This window comes from Erpetoichthys calabaricus, chromosome 7 (assembly GCF_900747795.2).
Source record: "Erpetoichthys calabaricus chromosome 7, fErpCal1.3, whole genome shotgun sequence".
Taxonomy (NCBI): domain Eukaryota; kingdom Metazoa; phylum Chordata; class Cladistia; order Polypteriformes; family Polypteridae; genus Erpetoichthys; species Erpetoichthys calabaricus.
The window spans coordinates 25,688,140-25,715,784 of NC_041400.2; the positions used below are offsets into that span (position 1 = coordinate 25,688,140).

Below are 27,645 nucleotides of genomic sequence, written 5' to 3' on the forward strand. Positions count from 1 at the left end.
GCCTTATACACTTCATTACTCAGTGGAGGAGCGCTTGGTCTCCTCATTCATCTACATTGCTGTCCAATTAATGTCCACCATCCTATCATGTCAGGATAGGAGCCGTCCACTTGCGGCCATCACCTGACTGTGTGTCGGTTATGATTGAGAGTCCTAAAGCACTAGAGTTACAAGAAACCTTCTAAAATGACCACTAGAGGGGGAAAACATGTCAAAAACCCCAGCTAATGCAAAAAGGATCATGGAGGATCTTTATAAAATAAAGCATTTATTATCACAAAAATGATCTTTGAGTACAGGGAGGCTGTGTAGAGTCCCAAAACACAATCCAAAAACAAAGTCAAAAAAACTGAGCAAAATGGTCACAAAATCCATGAATCAAAATGAATAATAACAGCAAACCACAGCAAAAAATACAAGGAACACTCACCAACTCCCTCCCTAGCGTATTTGAAATGAACCATCAGGAACTGTGGGAGACCCTTCACATCGATAAGGTAGTTCCTGTTGAGGATTGGTAGGTGGCCCACAAAAAGCACGAAACATAACACAGGCACAGAAAACAAAGCAGACAAGATGCAAAAGCTACGTCAGCATACCTCGATGACTTAACAAAAAAAGGTAGAAAACAGGACCTTAAACCCTGTCAGGTGAAATCTCCCAGAAAGCATGTCCAGAATGAACTCCATGTACATCACATCACACAACTGTCACCCGCCATACTGGTAGTCATCCCTGATCTCAGAGCTGGAGGTGCGTTGCGTGGATTTTACAACCAGATCCTGTTAAACCTTGGCATCTGACAGGCCCTGCCTTGAAATCTCCCTTTGGACGTTAACAGCAAGGTCGACATGTTGACACCACTGAGCACTCTGTGTGCCTGCGTATTTTAAGTTTGAGACTTAATGTCGCACTACACAAACGGCAAAGAAAGTAGGAATACCAACAGGTAATTTATGGATAATGGGGTAGCTGCTGGGTTTGAATTCTAAGTGTGATTTTTGTCCATTTGGAGATTGCAGGTCGTCCTACTGTCTGATGGGCTTCAGGTACTCTGGAGTTTCTCTGAAATCTACAAAGACACACAGACGGGTATACTGGTGACTCAATACTGGCTTGGCTTGCGTGTGGGCTCTACAATTGACTGCCATGTGCCCAGTGCTGCTGGCCCCTTGAAACGGTTAAGCTGCAGTTACATCATATATGGACACGGATGTAGGACGCTTTCTCAGATAAAGTGATAACCAATCTGTCTGTAACAGTCCTGGTGCACAAAGAGCAGGGAGTTGGGGGGGAAAGCCAGCCTGCCATCACATGACCTCCATGACCCTGTTCAGGACAAAGTGGGTTTAGCAAAGGACTGACTGACTGAAATCCCATAGAAAAGCAGCCCAAGCAGGCGTCACTCACGGCTTTTATCACAGTCAGTCATTTACGTGAGTTGAGTTGACTCTTCTACTAAAATCACCACGGCAAAAAACATCAATTTCATTTTTTGGTAAATGGACTCACAAAGGCCACCTTTTTGGGAGTTAAACTAACGTATTGTGTTTTGCTCTCTTTTGATTTGCTTCATTATTATTTACAAGTTTGCTGATGACATTTCCGGTTTCATCATTCGGAGTGGCTGTAGACGCCATACTGTCTCAGGATGTCCTTGCTGTTGCTTTACATGACACTCTGTTTTGAACCCGGTCCTTTCTAAATCAGGCCAACATAAAAGTGAACATGAAAGACCCCAAGGAGACTTCACAGTTTCCAGGGCCTCCAGTGCTGACCTCACTGAGAGATCACCCACCCTAGCCGCGTATTCAAGATGCAGTCAAGCATCACATTCAAATCTGTTCTTATTAACAAATTAGATTGTAAAAACCAGTTAAGTTATAAAACAAAAGTCAATACACGTGTGCGCCGCCTAACATTAATGATACGTTCTGTGAAAATGGTTGTTATACAATTTGGACTTTGTGGGAACACCATATAATATACAGTACTAGCTGTCCCCCGCGTCTCCACCCACGTAGTAGTGAAACAGGACAAACTTTAAAAATCAACTAAAAAAATGTAATTCTGGCCAAGAAGAAGGGGGGTACGCTCCAACGTCAAACACTGACACTGTATCTGATCGTGTTCGGCTCTGACGGGAGAGCGTCTCCTGTGTGCAGAGAAGAGCACATGGCCGTGATATCTCTGCCAATCAGCAGGTACCTTCTATAAAACACATGTACTGTAGCTCTGATCTCTCTCTCAAGAATATCAAGCGTTTCACCTTAACAATCTGTTAATGATGATAATGTCTGTTGTACAAACACGTATCGCTAGTTAAGCAGAGATAAGGTACGCTCCAACATGTGGCGAGAGGTAGACCGACTCGAACGGAGGCTGGCACGTGAGTGAGGAGGGCCCCGTTCCCCTCCCCTCGGACTGTAGCCTCTCTCTCGGATTCATGCAAATAAATCGGCACCACAAGCGAACTATGATACTTAGCATGATGACAGAAGTCATAAAAATCAACTGGAATGTTCAAGCAAATTATAGAAAAAAAACCCGATCTAAATCTGTTAAGTAGTTCTCTTGTGAAAAGCGGACAGATATACAGATGTTGGACTGTACAGAGAGAGAGAGAGATTAGGTAAGCTATATGAGATACAGTAGTGTACCTCTTTTGACTAAATACAGAATAACGCAACGGCGCTCCACAGAGGTGCAGTTCATGAGACTGCACTGCTGTTGAAACAAACACTCTTATACAGTGTGAAGGACGGCCGGCAGCTCAACCCAGCCGACACCCCCAGGACGCGAGATGGCGACTTCCTTGCAGCTTAGCTGTGCTCCAGATTCCCGCAGGGCACTATGGGGGATGGAGTTCGGCTGCACAGCCCTGCTGGGTACCGAGGGTACCACCAGGGGACGCTGCAGGGAGACACGGGGACTTCTGTTTCCCATACACAGTAGCCCAGAAGTACTCCCAAGTCATGTTGACGGAAGGACAGAAGTACTTCCGGGCTGAAGAAAATACATTTCTCCATCTGACCCGGAAGTGCTGAGGAATCACACGGACTGAAGGACAGAAGCACTTCCGGGTCAAAGACTACATAAAGGACTAGTGGAGACCCAGCAAGCGAGGGAGGGAGTCTGACGGAGCTGCTGGGAGGAGAGAATTGTTATAATTACTGTATTGTTATTATAGTTTTTGCCTGTTTGTTGTGGTGGAGGTGCTTTGGGGCACTATAAAAAAAAAAGTAAAAATATTTTTAGTACTTTTAACCTGTGTCCAGTGTGTTTGTCTGTTGGGGAAAAGGTGAGCAATAGTGCCACCTAGTGTCCACTGTCACAACAGGAAACGTATTTGTAAGTAGGGAAAGTTGACATTAAAATAACAGTAGAAAGTACAGTACAGCACTAGTAGTGCAATCCCCATGTATATAAGAGACATGAGAGACACGTGTTGTGTGTGGGAAGTTATTGAATTCACTTCATCTCTACTACATCTCATTCTCTGATCAGATTTCTGAATTATTATAATCTTACGTGACCATGAACGTATATATGGAAGGACGTTTCCCAAACAGACGTCACATGGGACATACTGTAGCTGTATATTTTTGCTTTCTATTCCCAGTTACCCCGTTCATAATTTACAATTAAAGGGAACTAATACAAGGTGAATAAGACGAGGGTTTTACACTGTCCCTTTAATCTCAACCTGGACCAGAAACCGCCATCCCTTTTCTGAATGGAAAATAATAATAATAATTCATTACATTTATATAGCGCTTTTCTTAGTACTCAAAGCACTATCCACACAGGGAGGAACCAGGAAGCGAACCCACAACACAAAATAAAGTTTAACTTTGTTCCATTGGGCATACATAAGCTCAATTTTCTGGTTTTCTTTGGAAACTGAACAAACAATTCATTAGTCCTTACACAATTATCCAGTGAACATGTGCCAGAACATGCCAATTGTCCTGTGTTTGCCAATCATTCATTCATATTGATGGCCATCTTGAGGATGAGGTACAGAACAGCAGTGAGTTCTTCCCCATTATATCTGTTCAGTATCTCATGCTTGATAAAGGAAGACACTGAGGGGATAATCTTGGGTATCATTGGACTTGTCAGGCTTCTTCCCTCTTCCCACCTCTTTTCATTGCCCATTTGTAAGTTATTTAAAGGGCATGTCTGGAGAGTCAACTTCCCAGGTATTGGGAAGAAATGGCCATGTTGTGATTTCCTTAGCTGAGCGACAGTCCTTGACACTTTATTTCTATTTATTGTGTACTCAAATTAAAATCAGAAGTGGGTTATTATTAGGGTTAGGATAAGTTTTCATAACTCACTATTTTATGCTCTTTACTCAAATATTAAACCCTTGTCCCTCTTCTAGTTTTATATGCTTGAGGTTACAAGGATGAAAAGAAGCAGAGAACAAACTTAATCCTTAAAGGGTGAATAATTATAACTTACCAGAGACAAGATAAGACATACATATTTAATCTTGAGAAAAAGGAGTGGTAGTTGCTTTTATCTCCACATCACAGACTACTGTGCATTACATGCTACGCTACTCAAGCCCATGATATGCATAAACCATGCAAATTCTAGAGTCATATATTGAAGAGGTGTCATCTGACTGAATTATCCAGGATGGTAGACATGGACCTCAAGTAGTTGATGTGTTATTCTGGAAAAACTGCAGTTTCTGCCAGAATTTACTGTTTTGGTTTAAGTAGTACTGGCTAATGACTGATTGACTATTGTGAGTTGTGCCAAGTTCATGTAATGCAAATGAACCTTTCTACACTGCCGTTCACTTCAATGTATGTACTTGTAGAACACATTTACTTGCACAGAGCTCACTCACATGAATACATACACCGAGGTATGATGATACAAGACACAACATGGATAAGGCACACCAAGTACCCTAGGTTCTTGTCTATAAGCCGGACTCATGTATAAGCCGGAGACCAAAAATCATACGAATTTTTAAAATAAAATCGTATCATAGATAAGCCGTACTCATGGATAAGCCGAACGTACTATAACCTATAACTAATAGAAGGGAGGGAGGTCAGTGGTCTCACTCGCTCCCATTTAATTTCTTTAAGGGGGGAGAGAGAGTGAGATATTGGCGTCTCTCTCACACCACGCATGGCGCGGTTGAAGTGGCCGGAGCGCGTTCTTTCTGCTCTGGGCGTCGCCGAGTCAACACGCGCGCGTAGCGGTCATTTAAATTGTGATTTTATGTGTAAGCATATTTAAATATATATCGCAGATTTCTGCGGACAATGTGTCTTTTAATTTCTGGTACATGCTTCCTCAGTTGGTTTGCCCAGTTGATTTCATACAAGGGACGCTATTGGCAGATGGCTGAGAAGCTACCCAGCTTACTTTTCTCTGTCTCTCTTGCACTGACTTTCTCTGATCCTGAAGTAGGGCGTGTGAGCAGGGGTGCTGTTCGCACACCTAGACGATACGGACGCTCGTCTAAAAATGCTGAAAGATTATCTTCACGTTGCTATCTTTTGTAAAGCTGATTCCTGAAAAGACATGCTGCACAGTGCTTCGCATACTTAAAAGCTCGAAGGGCACGTATTGATTTTTGACTGAAAAACAAACTCTGTCTCTCTCTCTCTCCCTGCTCCTGACGGAGGGGGTGTGAGCTGCCGCCTTCAACAGCTTTGTGCCGCGGTGCTTCGCATACCTAAAAGGCAAACAGCACCACTGATTTATTTGCTAGAGATTGTTTTCTCTATCTATGTGACATTCTGTGCTCCTGACACACACACCTTTGAAGAGGAAGATATGTTTGCACTCTTTTAATTGTGAGACAGAACTGTCATCTCTGTCTTGTCATGGAGCACAGTTTAAACTTTTGAAAAAGAGACAACTGTTTGTTTGCAGTGTTTGAATAACGTTCCTGTCTCTCTACAACCTCCTGTGTTTCTGCGCAAATCTGTGACCCAAGCATGACAATATAAAAATAACGATATAAACATATGGTTTCTACTTCGCGGATTTTCTTATTTCGCGGGTGGCTCTGGAACGCAACCCCCGCGATGGAGGAGGGATTACTGTATAAGCCGGATTTATGTATAAGCCGATATTCTATTTTTTCATTTTCACAACTTTTTTCCTTAGATAAGCCGTGGCTTATAGACAAGAACTTAGGGTAATAGTAAGGTGGCACACAGAATGTACGCAGTATCTGACTGAAACGGAGGTATCAGGCCTACTTACTTACTACCTTAGTAAAACTGGTGCACTAAGGAATAGATTTTCTTTTTACTTATTTTTACCTCACAGGCAACATTTGAGTTTGGCTCAAAAGGACCCTCTAGAGAACACAAGTAACACAGTATCTGACTGACACGGAGTTGCTGGTCATACTTACTTACCTACCAAGTAAAATTGTTGTGTAAAGGAACAGATTTATTCTAATAATCACACAATGCTTTATTAGAGGTGTATCTTTTAGATTCATTAATATTGAGTAACAGAAGCACATTTATTTATTACACACTGTGGCAAAAAAATGAAGGACAACTTTACAATAAATGCACAAAGGCTTTTCAGATCCAGTTTGACAAGAGAGAAGAGTTTCATCTGAACTTTTAGATTTCTGTTCTCTACAGTGAAACACAGGCTGGCATATATAACATTTCTGATTAAACTTCACAACAGGTAAAGTAGAGATACTTGCAATTGCATAAAATACTTCAAGGCATGAAAACAAAAAAAAGACACAGTAAGCAGTAGGCTATAATAAATAATGAATCACTGATTTGTGCTTTGCCTGGCCGTGCTGCCATATCTGCACAGTTCTCGCTATGTTCACATTGTCACACATACATTTAGCTTTTAATTATAACAAAACATTCTCAAACCTGCCTAACCCAAATGAGCTCCACGGAGCACTGGAGCCTACACCAGCAACACAGGACAGGGCACCAGCCCTACTTACAACATATTCCAAAATTAATTAGCTTATGCCAAATAAAACACTTTATGTTACAAGTTATACGGGAAGGATTTTAAGATGTAAGGAAAGGTACTTTTCAAGTAGTTCAAACAAAAAGCCAGTAACAAGATTCTTTTATATGACAAATCTTCTAGCCACACTACTCCAAATTGTTCAGTTTAGGCTCAAAACCAGAACTCAATTCAGAGCAATTACTTTATAGTTATTGGATTCATTTTTGTAAACAATACCTGAATAAGATGATAAAAGGAGCAGTTCCCACACTCCACTGGCTGCCATCGGTCACAACAGTGTAGTGTCTGATTGGCCCGTCTCCGTGCAAAGCTGAAGATTCAGGAACTCAAGACTTGGACACGGATCTCACTTGTATTCACTGTGCTGCCTATCTGTGCCTTTAAAGAAATTTATTTTCAGAGGTTAAATGCTCAGCACAACATCCAAAGACATGATGTGCATTTCAAAAAATAAAAAGTCTGACCATACTGTCATATAAGCTGTATGACTCCCCCAGCTTATTTTTCAAGCACATACATTTCAGTTACCTTGTTATTATTATTATTAAAAATCTAATATGAGGATCAATGATATACTATTGACTGCATTTGTAATCACAGTTTATATTAATCTGCTCATCTTTTTGGTGCACAACGTAACTGCACAATTTTTTTAAACACTAAAACTACTTACATTAATCCATTAACCTTTTGCTGTCTATTTTAAGGAATGGAATTCTAATTATTGTTACCCACTGCATTACCTCCTTCTGGTAGCTGTTTACACCTAAAATAATGCCAAAGACACAAAATATATCAAAAATGTATACATTTATTATAAACAAGAAAGCACAAACAAGGCAGAAAATAAACAAACAGTAAAACAAATAGAGGGACAAAAACCAAGACATCCCGCCATGTTCCACGGGACTCCTCATCCCCGTTCATGAGGTGGGGTTGTCTACCCATCTCCTGAGTGACGCACATTAACAGCTAAAACTTTTCTGCTCCAGTCTTTCTTTTTTCTGACCTTCTCTCTAGTGATCCTGGCTTCTTCAGTCTCTGTCAATGGGCCCTTGTCACTATGCTGCTCTATACTCTATGCTCAAGGCTGTTTTGTGATCTGAGGATGATATATAATCCAAATGCAAGGTCACATCTGGATAAACCACAGAATCACTGGAACACCAGCTTCTCAGTTGCATACTTTATAGTGGCAACACAGATCCACCCATTTCATTTAAGGAGCATGTGGTTAAGAAAAAAGTAATGGCTTTGTACCAGTTCTTTCAGCCCTCAATGGCCTCCCTCCCCTCACCTCCAAGTGCACCATATAGCATCATTACAAGGGCACCACTTCTAGGGACACAGTCTGTGATGCCCTGGAGCCTCTGGCGCTACCAATACCAGCCAGGTGCTTTCTCCCCTGCAGGTTTTTTCCCTGTCTTGTTGTCACACTGCAGCCCTTGTCAGTGGTGAAATCCACTGTAAGATGAGAAAACCAGAGTGCTTGAATGTTGTGGGTATGCACGTATGCGTGGTGGATAAAATATGTTAACAGAGTTAGTTACCAGTAGCTATCTATCAGTTTATTCAACAATAGATAAAGGCATTCTTTATTACAAGGAAAAGCACTTTAAGCTTTCTGTTTTCTAACTTAAAAACGTCAACTGTTACATTTGTATCTAGTATGAAGATCAAACAAATAAATAACCACAGTGCTCTGGCAAGGAGTTGCACAAATGCTAATAGCAGCTGGTTTTCATTTCTCTTGCTTGGTTGATAAATTTTTTCACCTACTAAAATTCTTGTCATGTTGTGAAATGACAAGTATATATTTGCTATTACAAAAAATAACAATCAGTAGTTTTAAGAATGTGAATATAACTGTGTGCTGTGAGTAGGGGGAAAAAAAAGGCATGCACTTACCTGTAAATCCAGCAGGCTGCGCTGTGCCTTCTCTGATGGCATCAAGTCACCTCTAATTATTTAAAGCAATAAGAAACAATAAGCCTGGTCGAAAACTGCAGAGTATTTGAGCTACAATTTGAGAAAGGGGTGCGTATAATAATTAGGGTAATTAGTGACAGAAATATGAGATATGTATTTGCTTAAGTCTAAGACAGCAGTAGTATTTTTAAAAATGTAATTTACACAATGGATAATAATTTCTTGTGTCAATGGGCCCTTATAAGTAAGGATTATTAAATAACTCACTTTTAATTCAAAGCAGCTAAAATGTAAGTTAAAAAATCAGTAGTACAGAAGAGTGATTTCTGTGGGAATATGCTGACATTAAGAAGAAATATACTTTTTTTGCATAAAATAAAATGAATAAATGTTTTGTGTTACTTTGTTTTTGTATAGGTCACAAAAAATAAAACCATCTTGAAACAACACAGATAGAAATGAACACAACCATTAATTAACACCAAAAAAAAAAAAAAAGGATACATGATTAGACTTACTGCACTATACAGCCCCATGAATGTAAAAATGAGAAGAATGTCTTCACACAGAAAGCAATAAACGTCTGCACTTTATTGCTGGGATACGCGGCAAGTGCGGACACACGACTCCCCAACAAATCTTACACTTGTGACTGAGTTCTCGACTCTGAACAGGAACCACCTGATTGCTAACGCCTTGCACAGATTTGTCCTTCAAGAATGGCCATTGTGTCATTTCTAACAGCAAATTAAAATGCTAATAGGTTGACAGTGGCTGACCAGTATGAAGTAAGCACTGTCCTTACACTTACATCTGCTTATGTTCTTTCTTGATTTATTATACTATATAAACCAATTCTCTGACTTTACTTTTTGTGATTAGAGAGATTGTAGGTGACATATAAAAATACTGAATGCTAATTCAATTTCAGGCTTAAGGCTAAAAGGTAACAGAAAAAATATGCACGCACAAATTGTTTTACCACATACATTAGCAGTAATATACAGTTTATGTATGTATATTTTATATATATATATATATATATATATATATATATATATATATATATATATATATATATATATATTGTTTTTTAAAACTGAAAGCATCTGCATTAAAATGAAAAAAAATACAAAATTATATACCAGTATTCATATCTTACAAGCCATTGTGCAATATATTCAAACCATGTTTTTAATTTACATTCAATGTTTAAGGACTACTCAAATATAATTTGCATTGCATTTGTTTATAAAATTAAAAAATTAAACATTTTTTTCTTAATGTACAAGATATTACTCGTACAAACTATAGACTTTTCACAGTTATTTGCCCAATTTAAATAATGGCAAATATCATGTTTAAAATGTACAATATAAGAGAAACCAACTCCAAAGAATCTTTTCGCTGGATAAATTGCCTTTGAGGAAATTTCTATGGAAGTAAAGTGTTTCTGAGGCAAAACAAATGTTGATGTGGCCAGAAAATCTGTTACTTCTTTTCCAGCTTTTTCGTACTCTTCTGCAACTGAAATCCGATGTCTACTGCAGACAGAATGAAAAATGCATTTTAAAACTGGACATATGTTTCATCCACCCTTGCTGTCCCTGAAACTGTCCACTCTCTGGGAAAGATCCTTAAATGAAGGTCTTTGGCAAGTATCATTATTCCAGCACTCCAGCATGATTTTGTAGATCTGAAACACATATACAAAGCAATCACAAATAATTCACAATAGATTACAAACAGCAGTTTACTATATCATCTTGAAGGCTACAAGAACCTCACAGGATATTTTTTAATCTTAAAATTATCTGATCATATACTGATACTGTATCAACATCAATTATTCACTTGAAACACATAAGCAAAAATTACCTCATCTGGACATCCTTCTGGGTTTGGTAGTCTGTGATTATTTTTCAAAATTTCAATTAAGTGATAAACAATCATCTGTCCCTGTTTATCACTTCCAATCATATGCATAAATTCCTTAAACATAATAAAAGGAATGTCACATTATTATACGATCTAACATTCTAACAGTAAACATGTCCAAGACCTTTTAAATGCATACACTACTGAAACTTTTGGCAATGATAAAGAGAAAAAGTTTTATTTAGAAACATACAGCAGTTAAGATTACAAATAACATCCTTAAGATAGGTATTGTGATAATTTATTTTTAAATTAATTAATTCTTAAAGTTTTCAGTGTTGCATCATATTATATTATGGCATAAATGTTATCACATTCTGCCTAAAGGATGACGTATAGTCACTATTGTGGATTAATTCAGAAAAAAAACACTTAATTGAATCTTAACCTGAAAACTGGACATAGTGGATAAATTTCCTTTTGTGATGAGACTCAATATGCAACATGGAGTAAATGAGAGGTGCTGAGATGCTTGCTGATTTTTATAGGTTAATACACATGACTCCTCATAAAATGATTTTTGTGATTACAGTATAACTACACTATCACTATTTATGCAGCAATATGATCATTTTGCAAAGATTTTTATTTTACTATTTTATGCATAATACTAATATTTTTTATAATCAAACAGCTATCATAATGAACAAAAAAAATATACAATTATATACAAAATTAATTGTGTGGACTTACAGCTGGTGGGCTTTTGTTCTTGTCACTGTATGTAAACAGTTCATACAGTACTACTCCAAAGCTCCATACATCAGATGCTACAGAAAACTTGCTTTCTGTTAATGACTCTGGAGCATACCTGTAACAAGCAGAAGTAATTTAAAATATTAATTAAAAGTTTACCTTTTTATTAGATCTGTATCATGATACCAATACAGTCTAAAAGCAAACTGTAACATGCCTTCAAAACAGCAGGAGATGAGAATAAAATAACTAAAAGTGAAATGATCTGCTTTTTCTGCTTTCCTTTAGATTTGTTTCACAATTAAATAAAATATATTTTTATTACTTTCACAAATTAAAAAATCTTTTTATTTCACAACTTAACTAAATATGAAAAAGGATCACTTGGACCCCCTCACCCCCCATTCCTGATGTTACAGGAATGTTAAATGGCAGTTTTGTTCCATAGTGAAAGTAAGTATAATTGATTCAACTGCAGAAACATAAAACAGGAAAAAGAGAGGCTTTATGCCAGCTGACAGCTGTTGTGCCTAACTTCGCAAAACACATGCCGAAGGTAAGATTAGGCCTGTGCTGGAAGACAGTTAATCATCGTTAATGCAGCCTTTATTTAAATAATCTTAGTGAGTCAGAGACAGTTGGAGGCACACTCCCATGAAAGCCAGTTACATAATATGGCATAACTAGTGATTCACTTCAACTAGTCTAACTCACTCCTGTTTGATTTTGTCTTTAGTTGTAGGGACCAACTCTGAGTGCATGAGAGTTGACAGCCAATGAATGCTCATCTGGAAGTACAATGCAAAGAATGTAGTGATGAATGAGGGACAAAGATGTTTTGGACCTCACAAAGAGAAGCTCATCAGTGTGCTGTCTCACATTTTACTTATTTGACAGATTGGAAAAAAGAAAAATAAGAGTCGTGATGGCAGCTAAACATGCTGTAGCTGTTAACCCTTCGTACAGTGCTGGCTTTGTCAGGCAGAATGCTATAGGTTGTCAGAAAAAGAGGCAACCGTGACTGTGCTCCAAAGTCAACATGCAGTTGGCAAATGTGACAGGGGGCACTGATTTTCAGTCATGTAAATTGACATGGTCCGGCAAAGTGATCAGAAAGTTGTGTGATGTGACATCAGCTTTATTTGTGTTAAACTTGAGTTAACAGCTTTTTAATTTTGAACAGTAAAATTTGAAGTAGTAGGAAATAATACATTCATTTAAAAAAATGAATGGGGTTATAAAGAATACACTAACACTACTGTACAATATTAAACAACCCATAGTCTTCACCAATAGTCTCTGGATAGACCAAGGTTCTGAAAATCAATTTTATTTTCAGCAATAGTTATAGTGTCTTGGGGGAAACACACATTTTAGCTCTTTTTAAAAGGATTTGACTGTACACGTGCAGTGAAGTATATGCTTAATTAAAAAAGCACCTTTTTTAAAAATACAGAAAGAGTATTTATACTTTTGTATATTGTATAGGTTATTATTGGTAAAGTGGTGGTTTGTTTAGATTAAAAAGTGCTCTGTTTGTTTAAATTAAATCAAAATCACACCATTTGCAATGCAAATAAAATCATTTGAACTATTTTTTTTAAATGAAAAAATCACCCACATGTACCTTAAATTAACAGAGGTATAACCATTTACTGTTTATTTTTTGGTTAGTTATTGTAATACAATAAATGTCCTAATGGTACACTCCCAGCTTAGACGCAATGAAAACCTCAAAATAAAAAATGTAGACATCACTGGTACAGCAGGCAACTGAGAAATTATCACTGGAATATTTTTAAATCAGCCATTGGCATATTAATAAATGAAACAAATATCTTGACTTATTTTGTTTGACAAACACATGAGACTCACAATTTAAGACAATGAGAATATGGTTGAAGTTCAAATTTTAAACATTTAAAATGAATCTGCTAAACAAACAATTACTGAAGTAAGCATACTGTATATACTGTAGTAGCAGTCATGTCATGCTAATAAGGGTTTGTTGGTATAAGTGGTGAAGCCTTAAAAGCTATTTTTCCTTTATAAATCCATTATAACAAAAATAATGTACTTTAAAATATAACAAAAAACAATCTGTTCTTTATTGTTTTACTGTGGAATTATTCCTTCTTTTCTTACCAAAAAATAGGGCTTTCTCCAGGTTCTTTGACTTTGTAATACTCTTTGTCTTGTGGTAAAACTTTGGTTAGTCCAAAGTCTCCAATTTTTACTCTGTTCTCACTCTCTACCAGAATGTTTCTGGTGGCCAAATCACGGTGAATATACCTTTTCAGTGTAAGGTATTCCATTCCCTGTGAAAACATGTCATGATGATTTACTTATTAAAAGTTTCTGAAAGTAATCCCAAACTAAATATACAATTGTTATTAATAATACAAGAAGTTTCTGTCGCTGCACTAGGGCACATTTCTTATTTTACTAGACAGAAGGTTAATGCAGTCAGAAAGGCCCTCTTTTATATTCACAATAAAAGGAAGCTTACCTTGCATATTTGTGATGCATAGTGAAGGAGTTTTCTATGATCTATTCTTTCTTTGTTTTTGTTTAGGTAGTCTCGCAAGCTTCCAAATGGTAAATATTCCATTATTAGTCTCAGGTTTCTTCTGCCTGGAGTAAGTAGATACAAATACAGTATTTAAATTTCATTGTTGTCTGTACTGCACAACACAGTTACTGTTAAGTTAGGCAATTCTATCTTTTCTTCTCTTCTCATCATTACACCCACAGTCTACCTTTTTTTTGGATAGCTGTGAGGTATGAGTTGTGGATAGAGAGAAGCTGTTTGGAATGAAGGGTGTTTTACCATTTTACAATACGATTCCACTCCACAACTACATTTGTCCAAGTTAAGGTGCTCTTCTGTTATTAAAATAGTTTAGCATACAAGAGGAGAACATCTGTGAATAATGACATTTAATGTAAAACCAGCTGTTATCATCTTACCTCCAAACCTTTATTACTTTTTCTTGGATATATGTGCATTAAAATACTTAAACATGCCTTTACGTTTGCCTTGGTTGCACATCTTAACTTACCCTTGTTGTTTAGTGTCTGCACATTAAAGTCGTGCCAACAAATTATACAAATAATTTCAAGTATTCAAGCACTGTTTCTGGATAATCATGCAATTAACCACATTATGTTACCATTCATCCTGGCTGAAAGTCCTAATATTTCAAATGGAATGAATACCCCTGGTGAAATTGGAATTGTGTGTTTGATTATGCATAGGCAAGCTGTTACTGCCAGTTTTGCTGAATATTTCCTGGTTGTTTTAGTATAATACAAATGCTCAAATCTCAGAGCGCAGGAGGAATAAACAAGTACATAATGAGTACAGTGAACTGTCTTCTGTGCATGTTATTAAAATATTTGCTGTCTTGCTGGGGCTCATCTTGGGGTCCTCTATGAACTAGCTTCCACTGCTCCCACTGATTAAATCCAAATACTGAAACTTGTAATACACAATACTTAAACGGCAGAACAAACATGGCACAGACCTGTTTTATATTTTACAGCTTAATGACTGTGCTTTGATTGATCTTTGAACCTGATTTATATGCTAAGATCCAAATGTTATTACACAATGGAGGCACACTGTCAAAACACTGGACTCTCCATTAATTTGTATACCTACTGTTTATTTTTAAACTCTAATTTCTGTAACCTTAATATTTTCAAACCTTTCACCTCAGTTCCTGTCCTTTTTAAATGCATTTTTCCTAACCATTCTTTCTCTCTTATTTTTCTGTTAAATAAAACTTTGTGATTGCTTAGAAAATCACTTTTAATGACTCATTAATCATTTGAACAGACTCATGACCTTCATTTACCGACTGATCACTTTCTTCTCATTTGTTTTGTACCTGCACTATAGCACACGCCCTTGTATTTCACAATGTTGTCATGTTGGAGTGACTGGAGGATCTCAATCTCACGTTCAAAGTCTCGCAGGTGTTCAGCAGTGCTGTGCTGCAACTTTTTTACTGCTACAACTTCCCCAGTGTTGTCCTGAAGAGGGTCATACCGGCACATTTCTACACTGCCAAAGTTGCCCTAAAGAAATTGGAGTAAAAATAAAGATTATCATTGATTTGGCCACAACTGTTTCTTTTTAAGACAAATAAATATAAATGTAGATCAGCATAAAGTGAGAAACGTATTACCTCATTTGAATCAATTATAACTTACTGTGATTATTAATAATTTATTAAGGCAAAACAGGCAAACAAGTTACTACAAAACTATTTTCAAAGTGACCTAATCCATTTAATTGTTGTGGGATGCTGTAACCTATCCTAGCTACATTGAGGGCAAAATAGGAACCAACTGTGGAGTCACTAACATAACCACCCACACATTGGGCCAACTGAATCAACAGTTAGCCTACGTATACACAGTTTTGGGATATGGGAGGAAAACCATAGTACCTGGAGTAAAACACGCACTCTCTGGGAGAAGGTGCAATTGTCACTTAGAAAAATTAAAGGGATAAAAAACATATTGCACCCATTATAAAATAAAAAATATTTTAGCCAAAAAACTGAACTGGTTATATGAAAAAAGAATAATATAAATTAATAACTTATGCTTTTCTAAAGATAAACTAAAAAAAAACATTGTTTGCAGTTGTAAGCTTCTACAAATGTAATTTTCAATGTTAAAAGTGCAATATATATACAGTACAACTTCTTTGAAAAACAAAATAAATTCTGCCTTTATAGCGAATGTTAAGATAATATTATAATGAGTGTAAATGCAGACAAGCTGTATGTGTGACAGCTAAATAAGGATGCTTGTGTATGTATTTGCAAAGAACAAAACACCACATACATCAAAATATCACAATATATCACATAATTAACCATAACAAATGCAGAAATAGTATTATCAACAACGATCCCAAACAAACAAAAACAGATCATGGATATACACAGTAAACAGTTGACGCATCTGCAACACAGAGCCAATAAGCCACTGAACCTTTAGTTGTGGAGTGTTATTTCATTACTGCTAAAGAACCTTACAAAGTTTCGGATCATTCAGATTGTAACATCTCTGAAGGTTGCAATCCATGGTATTCCAAAGGTGCTCTGTGGGGTTAAAGTGTAGCACTACAAACCATTCTTTAGACAGCTGTGACCATAGAAGTGTGTCTAGCTTGTCACTGACAAACTGTAGGGTCAAATGTCTAGTAAATGTGAGAAGAGTGCCTTCAAAAGGACACCTTGCTCTAAGGCAAGCAAGCACTGGGGTTTGTCCTTCACTGTCCCAATATTAATGCAGGCATTGTGTCTCCTGGGAGTTTTAGCAGCAGTTACAGGTGACAGATCTGAAATGATCACTGAGATTGACCAGTGATATGTTGGCCCTGCTATAGTGTAGGCAACCAGATTTTGGATGATCACCGGTCCTTTCAGACTACTGAAATAATGCCTATTGTCAGGACATGATGGAGCAACTTAATTCATTATGTCTGGCAATATTGGCAAATGACATGGCTGACTGCAGCATGTCAATGGCCTCCTCTCTTGTATCTGGACACATCTGAGGCACTATGGAATGCACTGAAAACGGATTAAGGATAAGTTGTGGTGTAAGCTTTGAATCAAGTCTTTTTTAAAGATGACTTATTCAGGTATTGTTCCTCCTGGACATCTTTGGGAAGAGTACACCTAGTAAGCTTTTGTGTGATGGTCAAGTTGCAATTTCTCACTCTGCAAGATGTATTGTTGGTCAGCGGATCTAAAACAAGATGACAACTTTTTGTGAAATTATGCAAATTTTAACTAGAGTTCTATTTCTAGAAAGAGTTATGTTCCTTTTACCATACACGCACGCACACAAGTAGAGAGAGAGACTATTGGTCTCAAACAAACTTTTACAGTGCTAGATAAAAGAAATAACACTGCAACAGAATCTTTTGCAGAGTTTTCCTTATACTGGAATTTAAAAAAACTAAGACATTTAAATGGAAAATGTGAATGGAATAAGGAAGCCTGCGGTGGGTTGGCACCCTGCCCAGGATTGGTTCCCTGCCTTGTGCCCTGTGTTGGCTGGGATTGGCTCCAGCAGACCCCCGTGACCCTGTGTTCGGATTCAGCGGGTTGGAAAATGGATGGATGGAATAAGGAAGCACCCTAATTTGAAAATCAGAAAAGACTGAGGGACCTATGTATTTTAAAGGTGGATCAAATGTTTGTGTCTCTGTATGTCTATTTCCTAGGTGATTAACGTTACTTTTCACCTAGAGGGAGCAGCGCCAGCTAGAAGGCCAGCTAGATTACTCTTGAAAAGTTACATCAATGTCTGAATCTTCTTACTCACCTTTCCAAGTTGTTGCAAGAATATTAAATGCCTCTCTTCAAATTGTGCAGAGAGCTGATTCTCAAATGCACCAGCTAATCCAAATCCAAATGTCCTGATTGGTAGCATGTCACTATCAACAAGTAGTTCATAATCTAGGAAGGAAGGACACACAGAAAACAAATTTTGAAATGTTTTGCATTTCCAACAAGAAGCACTATTTTGAAAAAACAAAAAAAAGTTTTTGATTTTTATCACACTCTTAATGAGGCTTAAAGATTTATCTGAAGTACATTTGATTAAAACTAAAATGTAAAATTTCTCTAAAAATAATAATGTCACAAGTGATAAAATAAAAAAAAACCTACCAGGTGTAAAGAGGCTATTGAGGTCACGGATAATGGCACGAAAAGAAGGCCTGAACTCAGGCTCATAATCCATGCAACTGTTAATTAGGTTGGCTAGTTCAGGCCATTTTGGGGCTGGGAGCTGATGTCGATCTTCATAGAACAGATGCTTCTGCAAAAGGAAAGAATAAAATAACAGTGTTAGTAAAGTGCAGGTTAATGAAATTCTCTAATAACATAATGGAAAAGACAAACAACTACAATTACATTAAAAAATAAGGCCACTTGTATGTAGTATTAATTACTTGAATATTCATTTCTGACTATTATATAGCCTGTATCTATTTATAGAAACATTACTGCTACATCTCTTATCACTGTAACTAGATGGAAATGCAGCAGCAAGAATCTTAACCAAAAAAAGTAAATCTGGGCCCATCTCACCAGTCTTAACATCTTTACATTGGTTGCTTGTATGCTTTACAATTGATTTAAAAAAAAATAATAACAGATGAGGTTCTGAGCAATCCTATTCCTTCTTATATTCTGGAGTACATGTCCCCTTACATTCCCAATAATAATCTTAGATTATTAAACACTGGTTTTCTTATTATTCCAAGAAGCAAGTAAAAAAGAACTTAGGCACTAAAAGTCAGAAATGTTTTACCAGGCTAATACGTGGAACATTTTTAATTTTCCTTTTTCATAACTCCTTTTTCTACATCGGTTGTAATAGATTTAAATAGGTACTGCAATATCAAACACCAAAATGATCTGCACTTGTCACTAACCACTACTTTTCTCTGTTTTCTGTGGTGGCACCCTGTGCCATTGCCACCTAACCAAAGTACACTTCACCCAGGGGAAAAAAGTGGAATTACAGCTAGGAAGGTTTGTGACGATGCGGGTTCGATACATGCTCGCATCATCTGTCCGGGAGCCCTTGAACCCTACACCGTCGGTAATGTTACCGATGAGCTTAGCAGTGAGGCACAACGTAGCAAGGGGATGGTGCAAAAGTACAAGGTGCTTTTATTTAAAACAATCAACAAAAACAAGGTGTTCAAAATAAAGTGCAGTGCATTCAAAAACATCTTCAAATAAATAATCCATAAAATCAGTTGTGAAACGTGGAGGTTAAAAAAACAAATAGAAAAATCTTCTAAAAACATTGAGGTTAAAATAACACAGGAAGCAATCCTTTAAAAACACAAAGCCCAGTGTCTTCTTTTTACCATGGCAGCTCCCCTGCTACTCCCGTCTGGGCTACTCAACAGGAGAATCGCCTACCTGCAGGAACAGCTGCCTTTCACTCTGGTCCGGTAGCTCTGCGATCCCTGGCTACGTCGGGCTCCAAACCAGACCAAGACTTGGGTTATCTCCCCAGCGGCAAAGGCGCTCACGCTGGGGCTAAACCAGCCCAAAGCCTCCTCGACTCCCGCTTGTTTCGACAGTCAGTCGTCCCCTCTACTGGTCACTCCAGCTCCTTAATCGCTCAGTTGGAGCGACCACTTCCTTCAGCCCCACCGAGTGTCAGCCAAACACTCCCCTCATGGGCTCACCTCCCAGCTGCCTGCGTTCTTTCATTCTAGCCTGCTCTTGCTCGCTCTCCTTCTTCCTCACACCGGCTCTCTCCACCTGCTTCCTGCCTTCTCTTGCTACCTCCCGTTCTCTTCGCTCTTTCCTTTTCTTTTTCTCTTTTTTTCCTTGTCCTTTCTTCTTTTCTTTTTTCTCCCCTAGCCGACTCACGCTCCTATTTTATCAAGAGGGCATGGCAGCTGTAGCAAATTAGCAGCCCCAGGAACAATCATGGATGTGGGTGGTCTCTCACCTGTGCACTTAGGTGAGAAATGCCCACACACAAATAGCCCTGAGAACTGCTTCAGCCATACAATCACCACGCTCCCTCACTAAGCCGCGAATGCGGTGATTATTTATTTTAACTGGCCTTTAATGGGAGCTGGGGACCCGCTATACCACAAGGTCATGTTTGGGTTCTGAAGAAGACATCAATTAAACTTTTAGACTGCTAAAATTAACTGCATGTAATCTGGAAGAGTTCACTGAGATGGATGTATAAAAACTATAGTGAGACAAAAATACATATTACTAGACATTCTGTTGGCTATTCTCAAAATGAATATACTGTAGAATACGCATACCTTTGAAGAATCAAGTGTCATAAGAGGTTTGTCACCACCACTACATATCTCCCACAAAGTTGTACCAAAACTCCATTTGTCAGTAGCCAGATTTAGGCCTTTGGGATTTTCAACAGACTCAGGAGGTACCCATGGAATTCTCTCAATGAGAACTGAAGCAGAAACAAATTTTAAAGTGAGTACAAACATAAATAGATGACTTTTTATACTGTTACAGACATTGCACAGGAGACACATCATACCAGTATGTTGCTGGGAATGGGAAACCATTCTATGATGCCAAAGAAGGTGAGACTATTAACATCTCCCCTCTCTTGGAAAACCTGTGTCCATGGATTCTAAGCACTAATTAAACTAAATTAATCTTCCATTAATTATAATCCTGCATTAGTTAACATTTTGTATTGTTTAATCATGTGCTCAATACAGTAAATGGTTTGTCAGAGTATGATGGTGTGTGTTGGCTCCATGCTCTTTCCCTTTGGACGCTTCTTTAACCCGCCACTGTTGATAGTCATAACCGAGATGAGCCAGGCAAAGAAGGACAGACACATCCAGCAAGGGTGCTTTTATTAACAATCTACAAATCAAATGAAATAACCACCCCAAGAGAGTACATACACCACCAAGCATCAATAGGACTCTATCCCCTGTTGTCTGCACTAGGTATGTGCACTCCAATGCTCTAGTCTGCTCTGCCTCACCTTCCACTCTGGCACTTCCATGGACCAGAACATATTCCAAGGAGCCATCTTACACTCTGCTCTGTAGCAGCAGAGCACTCAACGCCTCACCTTGCCATTATCTGCCAACAAAGGGTATTCCCAACAGTTGTCATTTCCAGTGACATTGGCTCTCGATGGTTAGACATGCCTTACATCCTGCTTGTCATATTCTCAGAGGGGCTGTGCTCAACCCTCCTAACAACCTCTCGAAAGTATTCCTAGTGGGCCTGCTCTGTCTCACTCTGACTTGCACTCCTTTTCTCACTAAAGTTTGTTACAACAAGAAAAGGTCTTTCATTTATTTTCTTACATTGTGGTCCTTCTCCACCACGATCACATCCTTCTCTCTAATTTTCTTTCATGCCCACTAAAAAGCTGATCCAAAACTTATCTCTGCCCCTGCTGTTGCACTTAAAAGCATTCCCACTCTAACTACCTCTACCAGCCCCACCCACAGGCTGTTAATTACTGATCACCCGCTCCTGTCTCGATTGATTATTCAGTTTAAGTGGGACCAGTAGGGGTATTGCACCTCCAGTGCAATGTGTACCTCTTCCACATAACTATTAACACACACACACACGCACACACACAAAATAGCGGATCCCTTGCCAGTTTTAATTAAAAAAAAAAATGATACCACAGTTTTGTTGTTTTTTAATCCTTTAACACATTATTTAAATGTGTTAAGGTTAAACATATTATGTTCTGCCAATGTAAAAAAATAAAGCAAGGCAAGAACTTAGGAATGGCCTAGGATATAAAAATAGAGAAACATACTAAAAAAAACTTTAGAGAGGTTGCTGCCAGAAAAATCAAAACCTAAAAGTAAAATAATAGCAGAAAAACTTACACAAAGACAAACTTTTTCCTGACTAACACATCACTAGATCTTCCACAATATCAGACACCTGGAAGTCTGTTTCATACATTTGCCCTGATGATGTCAGGGATCTCAACCTTTGGTTGACATTGCAAATAACAAAAAGGCTCTCTAAGAAAAGAAAAATGGTGGCACAGGAATAACTAAAACATAATGCAAACAAAATATTTAAACCTTAAACACAGAACTAAATGTGCAAAACAAGCACAAAATTGTAATCTGCATTCTCAAGAATCCCTTAAATTATGACACCTTATATCCTTTATATATCCAATACATTTAATTCCAGTGGCTAGTAATACTCTGAACTGAATGTAACACTTAATAATTAGATATAAAGGAATTACATATAATTGTAAGTATTCTTTACACAAATTGAAAACATACCCTCCTTTGGCAGAACAGTGATACTAATTCCAGGATCACTAAGCTTTATAAAAGGAGGGTTGCCGCTTTTCTGGTCTTCTTCTCTTATCAGCAAAATGTTTTTGGCACACACATTCCCATGAGCAAGGCTTTTTTCTTCCTGAATAAATTGAAACCAAATACACACCATTTAAAAATACTTGAAATAGTGTTCGCATTGCAAACAATTAAAATGTGATTTTCACTATGTACACTGCTTTAGTGTACAACAACTCAACTCAGTGTTATGCACTGTGTTGTTCTAGCATCAGTGTTGCGTCAATGCATTTCACCGGAAATGTATAGTATGTTGTTTTATCATTTGAAAGGAACCTGTATAATGGTTCCTCTAAATGTTCTGACAATAAAGATAACAAAGATCTGCTTATAATTAGAAATACATAAGTATTAATAGATCTGATGTCTTCATGGAAGCAATGTACTTCACTCCATCATAGAAGATCTGAATAGTGATGAAAGAAAATATCACACTGTGTAATTTCTACACCTCATTTCCAAGAATACATATTCTTTTTATATATCAAAAGATAAAACATCCCCTTGATATGTCTTTAATTAACCATCAATCACAATTATTTGTCAAATTTTGCCATCACTGTATACATCTTTGAGAACCTTTTTTCTACTTTATTGAAAACTGGAAACACAGAAGGGAAAATCAAAAGTGTTAAACTTAATGGTAGATGGGCAGTAATCCTGCATTGCAGCTCCTGAAACTGTTCTGTTGGGAGCATTCTGTGTGAAGGTTACATGCTTTTCCCAGATCTGTATGCCAGGACCCCCATTTTCTTCTAGTGTCCAATGATAATTTAGGACAGTTGGTGTCTCCTTGTGTCTATGAGCTGTCTTTAACAGCACAAAATACCATCCTGGTGTATGTCTACTACTTGAGATAAGTTCTGACTATCAATAACAAAAAAAATTTTCATTATGTTTTATATATAAAGTATGTGTGCAAATATTTTGTCCAAGCAGATTCTGCACTTGTCACAGTAGAAGAGGTTCATGAGGAACAAATGTAATAAATTATTCAACTTACAGACCATATAGAATTGGCCTGACTTACCAGGAAAAGCATTGCCCATGCCAGCTGTTTTGCAACCTCTAGCTTCCACATGATGTTAATTGAATTTTTGTTCTTTTTCAGGTATGTGTCAAGTGATCCAAACTTAGCATACTCTTGCACCATAATATCTAAATAAACAAATAAAAAACAATTTACTTTCCGTGTATAGCATTTAGTGTTTGGCAGATTAGTGAGAAAGAAACTATACACCTATATAATTTTTGACAGCAAAAAGTGATGCAGTAGAATAAACTGTGTAGCCTAATACTACTGTAGATACCAAATACAAGTATTTCTATTAAAAAGAAAATATATTACCAATAACAGGAATATAAAAGTGTGATAACAAATTTCTATCAATTATTTAAAAAATGCCTAAACCTTGTGTATTTCTTTCATTACTAAAAAAAGTACCATTTATTAACATCTCTCTATTATAAAAAAAATCTTGGAAGGCTTGGAAGGAGACGATATGTGATCTTCTCTGAAGACAATTTGACGTCCTGTGAGAGACACTTTAACGTCATGCGAGACAAGGCAGTGAGACAAAAGGACAGCTGCTGTACAGGCTTTTAAATGATCGACGTGCAGCGCAACAAGCAGAACACACAGCTTGGCAGCAGCTGATCGAACCGCCCTTCACAACGCGAGTGGCAGAGATGCGAAGTGGCTGGAGCATCACGCACCCCAGTTGGGTGGGGGGGTTTGTGGGCCAGGGGATGGGCGAGCGAAGTGAGCAGGGGCAAAGCCCCCTAGTATTTGTTAAAATTAAGTGATACAATATAAGTTAAAATAAAATGTCATCTTGATAAGGAGTTGCTTCCCTCCCATGTAACTACATAAATAATATTTTATGATCACATCATTCATTCTATGCTAAATACTTATGTTATTTATTAAAAGTATCAACTGACATTTTAGTTTTTAATATTAAAAATAAATAATACATAATTATTTCCATAAATATCAGAAAACTGATAATAGAATAGTGCTACTTCTTCATCTACAACATCTCATTTCCAGCAACTCTTAAATAATACAAGAATTATCAAATAAAGATTGTCAAAAAGTCATTATGTTAGGTATCATTGGTTGAGTTAGAAGATAAATGTTTACAATTGTGCATTCAAGAAACAGTTGATTAATAATAACACTGAATGAAAAATGGTTTCTATCTTTGTAGGTTTGTTTTGAAGGCATCTCACATACTGTAGGTGGTTAAGATGTGATTATACTGTATTTGTGAACTCATTCAGAAATACGTGTAATTTCTGCAAAACAGCTGGCTATAACAGCATTAATTTTGACTTTCATCAATCATTTAACAAGTCTGACTGTGCCCTGACTGATCCTACACTGGATCAAAACTCTCTTAACAAATGTGTATTAATCACACTTCTTGACTTAATTAAAAGCTACTAAAATAAATACAGTATGTAACTTATTACATATACAATATGTGATAAAACATCATAAAAATATGAAAGCACTATGTGACCCTAGAGCCATGTGATCCTTCATATTGGAACTGTTTATTGAAGAGCCCTGATAAATTAAAATAGGGCATTGCCGTCTGTTCCAATGAATCAATTAATGATTTTTCTTACATATATTTTCTATACGTATACGAGAATTTACTGTGGTTCAGCACAAATACCTCTTATATGAGCAAACTTCATATGCATGGAAGTGCACCGTGTTCTTTTAATTAATTGGCTTTTATTTTCTAGGTATAGTTTCACTGTAAAGTGTATTTTATACAAATGAAAAGTAAGAACAAACAAAAAACATTCTGCCACACACACTGAGGTAACACATGCTTATTGCCTGCAGTTCTTCTCTGATATCACTGGTGATTTTTCAAAGTACAGAAATTCTGGACTACAAATACTTTGTTCTTGTCTGTCAACAACAGTACATGAAGACAATCTTTTTTTAGTCTCCAGATCACACCTTCCTAAAATTACATGAATTTGTTCTATGCTGTCAAGATTCAGTTGGCAAGTAAAATTAAAGTTCTGCTGCTGCATCTTATTTGTTTGTAGAAAGGAGAGCCCAAAGCATGTGATGACCATAGTAAACCTTGATTATAATCTCATCTTTTGGCTCGTGGGGGAACAACCACCACTGAAGAGCATCATGGTCTGTATGAACCATGAAAGAGAGCCCACAGAGATGATGTTGGAAATAATGAACAGCCTCCATTACATCCAAAAATGCCCCCCGTGTTACACAGTAGTTGTTCTCTTTTTGGCTTAAAGTACGGCTGTAAGAGGCTACCACATATTTTCTTTAGGTGTGCCACTGGGATAGTACTGCTCCAATTCCCACACTACTGACATCCATGTCCAAGATGTAGGGCAACTGGGAATGTCTTGAATTGTTCATATACCTCCAGTTTATCTCCATACATCACTGAAATGGTTTGTCCTGGCACAGTACCTGGTAAATGGGTGTTGCTATGGTGACAAACCTATGAACAGACGTTCTATAAGAGGATATCAAGCCCAAGAACACCTGTACTTGCTTCTGGATCAGATAACTGTCTCTAACTGTATATAAATATATAAATAATATAATTTAATATTGTTCTTTATCAGTATGCTGCTGCTGGAGTATATGAATTTCCCCTTGGGATTAATAAAGTATCTATCTATCTATCTATCTATCTATCTATCTATCTATCTATCTATCTATCTATCTATCTATCTATCTATCTATCTATCTATCTATCTATCTATCTATCTATCTATCTATCTATCTATCTATCTATCTGCTGTCAATTTACCTCCCTTAGTGCGGATCCTCTGGCCATTCACACAGTGTACCAAAAATAAAACCTCCTGGCATAGAAGGTGACATTTCTCTAAATTTAACTCAGGTTTGCCTCTCACAAGCTCTGGAAAACCATGCCATTGAGGGCAGAGTGTCGTCCATGTACCAATAAAGGTCACCATGGTACATGGGGCACTATGAGCGCTGTATATCTGAGAGCACTCTCTCCATGAGCCATTCAAAAGTGGACAGTGCATTGCACAGTCCAAATGGTCCAACATGGAATTGCCACAGCCTGTGGAGAGCACCATCTTTTCCTTTACACTAGGAGGCAATTTCACATGTCAGGGTCGATGACAGAGATAGAGCCTCAAAAACCAAATTAAGCCCTGCAACTAGGTCTAAGGACAAGTATAATTTGTGGAAGTGGGCAGAAATTCTTACATGCGATGGTATTTAATTGCTGATAATCTCAGCAAAAAATAAAATAAAAAAATAAAAGGCAGTTACCATCCTTTTTGGAACCTGGTCAAATGGCACCATGGCAGCACTGAAGGCTCTAAAATTCCCGCTGCCATATCTCTGCCAAACGAAACAGTGGGTTACAGTGAGAATGATGGTTGATGGAAAGAGCATCACAAATAACAATTTTATGTTATAATAGATGGGTCCACTGTGCATTGTTTGAAGAAGTGGCAAGCCTATCACAGTTATTCAAGCAGAAGATCCCATATCTGTTTCCTCTGAGGAGTCAGTTACTTACAACTGGATGTCCACAATTACTCTGATACTATAGGCAGAGGAAGCACTGGGAGGCGGTTACAGGGGAGTGGAGACTGATTGAGTCTTAAGATAAAAAGGTGGCTCCAGATTTTCTTCTGCCCTAACTACTGATGGACAGATCCAGCTTCACTCTAGCCTTTTGTGAAAAATCAATTTGGCAAACAATTACCAAAGAAACAAATTAGAATGTTGGGGTAATATCAGTCAAAAATACTTAGATGTAAGAGTGCAATATCTAGATTCAAACACGCTGTTTTATCAAGTTAACAAGATGTAATAGTTGCAACTCATACCAAACAGTGTCCTATAAGAAAAAGGACAAGATAAATTAAAATCTAACTGTTATATAATATAACACTATCAAATTAATGTCTTGTCAGATGGTTGCTGATCCTCGTCAAGGACTGTCAGAAAGTATCTAACAGTTTCTCAGCTCAGCCCTCAGGCTCTCCAGGCACGGCAAAAGAAGAAACAAACAACTTTCATTACATTAACTGTGAAGTTTTGCCAGCCTTGCCTACCATGTAGGAGGTTGACTTTAGAATATGTAGACCAATATATAAACATCTGCCTAGTCATA

The 27,645-nt window shown here is 37.5% G+C and overlaps 1 protein-coding gene across 1 annotated transcript in view; it reads right to left on the minus strand.

Annotated features, from left to right (window-relative positions):
* Window positions 1–9,968: 9,968 nt before the first annotated feature.
* The window catches only part of LOC114654405 (tyrosine-protein kinase JAK2-like), a 144,751-nt gene continuing 127,074 nt past the window's right edge, over window positions 9,969–27,645 (minus strand). Inside the window, exons 15-25 of the mRNA XM_028804943.2 lie at window positions 23,508–23,635; window positions 22,403–22,541; window positions 20,408–20,559; window positions 18,267–18,417; window positions 17,920–18,053; window positions 15,459–15,648; window positions 14,075–14,199; window positions 13,711–13,883; window positions 11,563–11,680; window positions 10,810–10,923; window positions 9,969–10,627 (exon numbers count right to left, since the gene is read on the minus strand). Of these exons, the coding sequence (XP_028660776.2) occupies window positions 10,520–10,627; window positions 10,810–10,923; window positions 11,563–11,680; window positions 13,711–13,883; window positions 14,075–14,199; window positions 15,459–15,648; window positions 17,920–18,053; window positions 18,267–18,417; window positions 20,408–20,559; window positions 22,403–22,541; window positions 23,508–23,635 (1,532 nt within the window). The 3' untranslated portion in view covers window positions 9,969–10,519. The remainder of the gene's footprint in view (window positions 10,628–10,809; window positions 10,924–11,562; window positions 11,681–13,710; window positions 13,884–14,074; window positions 14,200–15,458; window positions 15,649–17,919; window positions 18,054–18,266; window positions 18,418–20,407; window positions 20,560–22,402; window positions 22,542–23,507; window positions 23,636–27,645) is intronic.